At 37.0% G+C, this 798-nt stretch overlaps 1 protein-coding gene across 1 annotated transcript in view; it reads left to right on the forward strand.

The window, feature by feature from the left end:
* HELRODRAFT_184658 (hypothetical protein) overlaps positions 1 to 426 on the forward strand; it is a gene marked incomplete at both ends in the record, with an annotated part of 2,349 nt that extends 1,923 nt beyond the window's left edge. Inside the window, one exon of the mRNA XM_009016568.1 lies at positions 108 to 426. Coding sequence (XP_009014816.1) covers positions 108 to 426 — 319 coding nt within the window. The remainder of the gene's footprint in view (positions 1 to 107) is intronic.
* Positions 427 to 798: the final 372 nt, after the last annotated feature.

Consider the following 798-nt stretch of genomic DNA (forward strand, 5'->3'; position numbering starts at 1 on the left):
CCCTCAAAGATTGTCGGCTCACAAGCAGATGATTCTTTTTTTACTGCTTCCAAACAAATAATAAAGAAAAAAATTTTTTACGTGGGCAACGTTGACCTTCCAAACAGCACCATGATTGTGAAACACTGCGAGAGCAAAGGCATCAAGGTCATCACATGTCTCCCTGTCTCGAAGAAAAATGACACAGACGATCCTCCAAGCTTTACATCATTCAGATTGTGCGTACCAGCGGCGGAATTCAACAAGGTGATGTCGCCTTCAAACTGGCCCAGCTCCGTACTAATCCGTGAATGGATTTTCAATAAAAACGACAAAACTATTAACAATATAAACAACCAATCGAGCAACAAACAACCAGATGGTGCTACAATGAACAAAAACACCGACGACAATTTTAACCTCAACATCGATCCCAATCATGGATGACGAAGATAACGTTACAAGGAACAAAACTCTCACAAGTAATTGTCAAATGTTTGAAGATGTAAAGGAAATAAATAATTTCAACACTAAACACATTTCAAAAAATGACGTTCTCTTCAGTTTGATCCATTTTAATATTAGAAGTTTAAAAAATAAAATTGATGAATTGAACGAATTTCTTGACAAGTTTAAATTGAAATTTGACGTAATAGCAATCAGTGAAAGCTGGCTATCAGATCGTGATATGGACATGGTTTTAATGAATGGTTACTGCTACCTCGGTAAAAATCGTATGAATAAAAACGGGTGGTGGATCTAGGAGTCTTTGTTAGAAACACACACAACGTTAAAGCACGGCACGATTTAAATGACTCC

The sequence above is a fragment of the Helobdella robusta genome (assembly GCF_000326865.2).
Source record: "Helobdella robusta unplaced genomic scaffold HELROscaffold_1801, whole genome shotgun sequence".
Lineage (NCBI taxonomy): Eukaryota > Metazoa > Annelida > Clitellata > Rhynchobdellida > Glossiphoniidae > Helobdella > Helobdella robusta.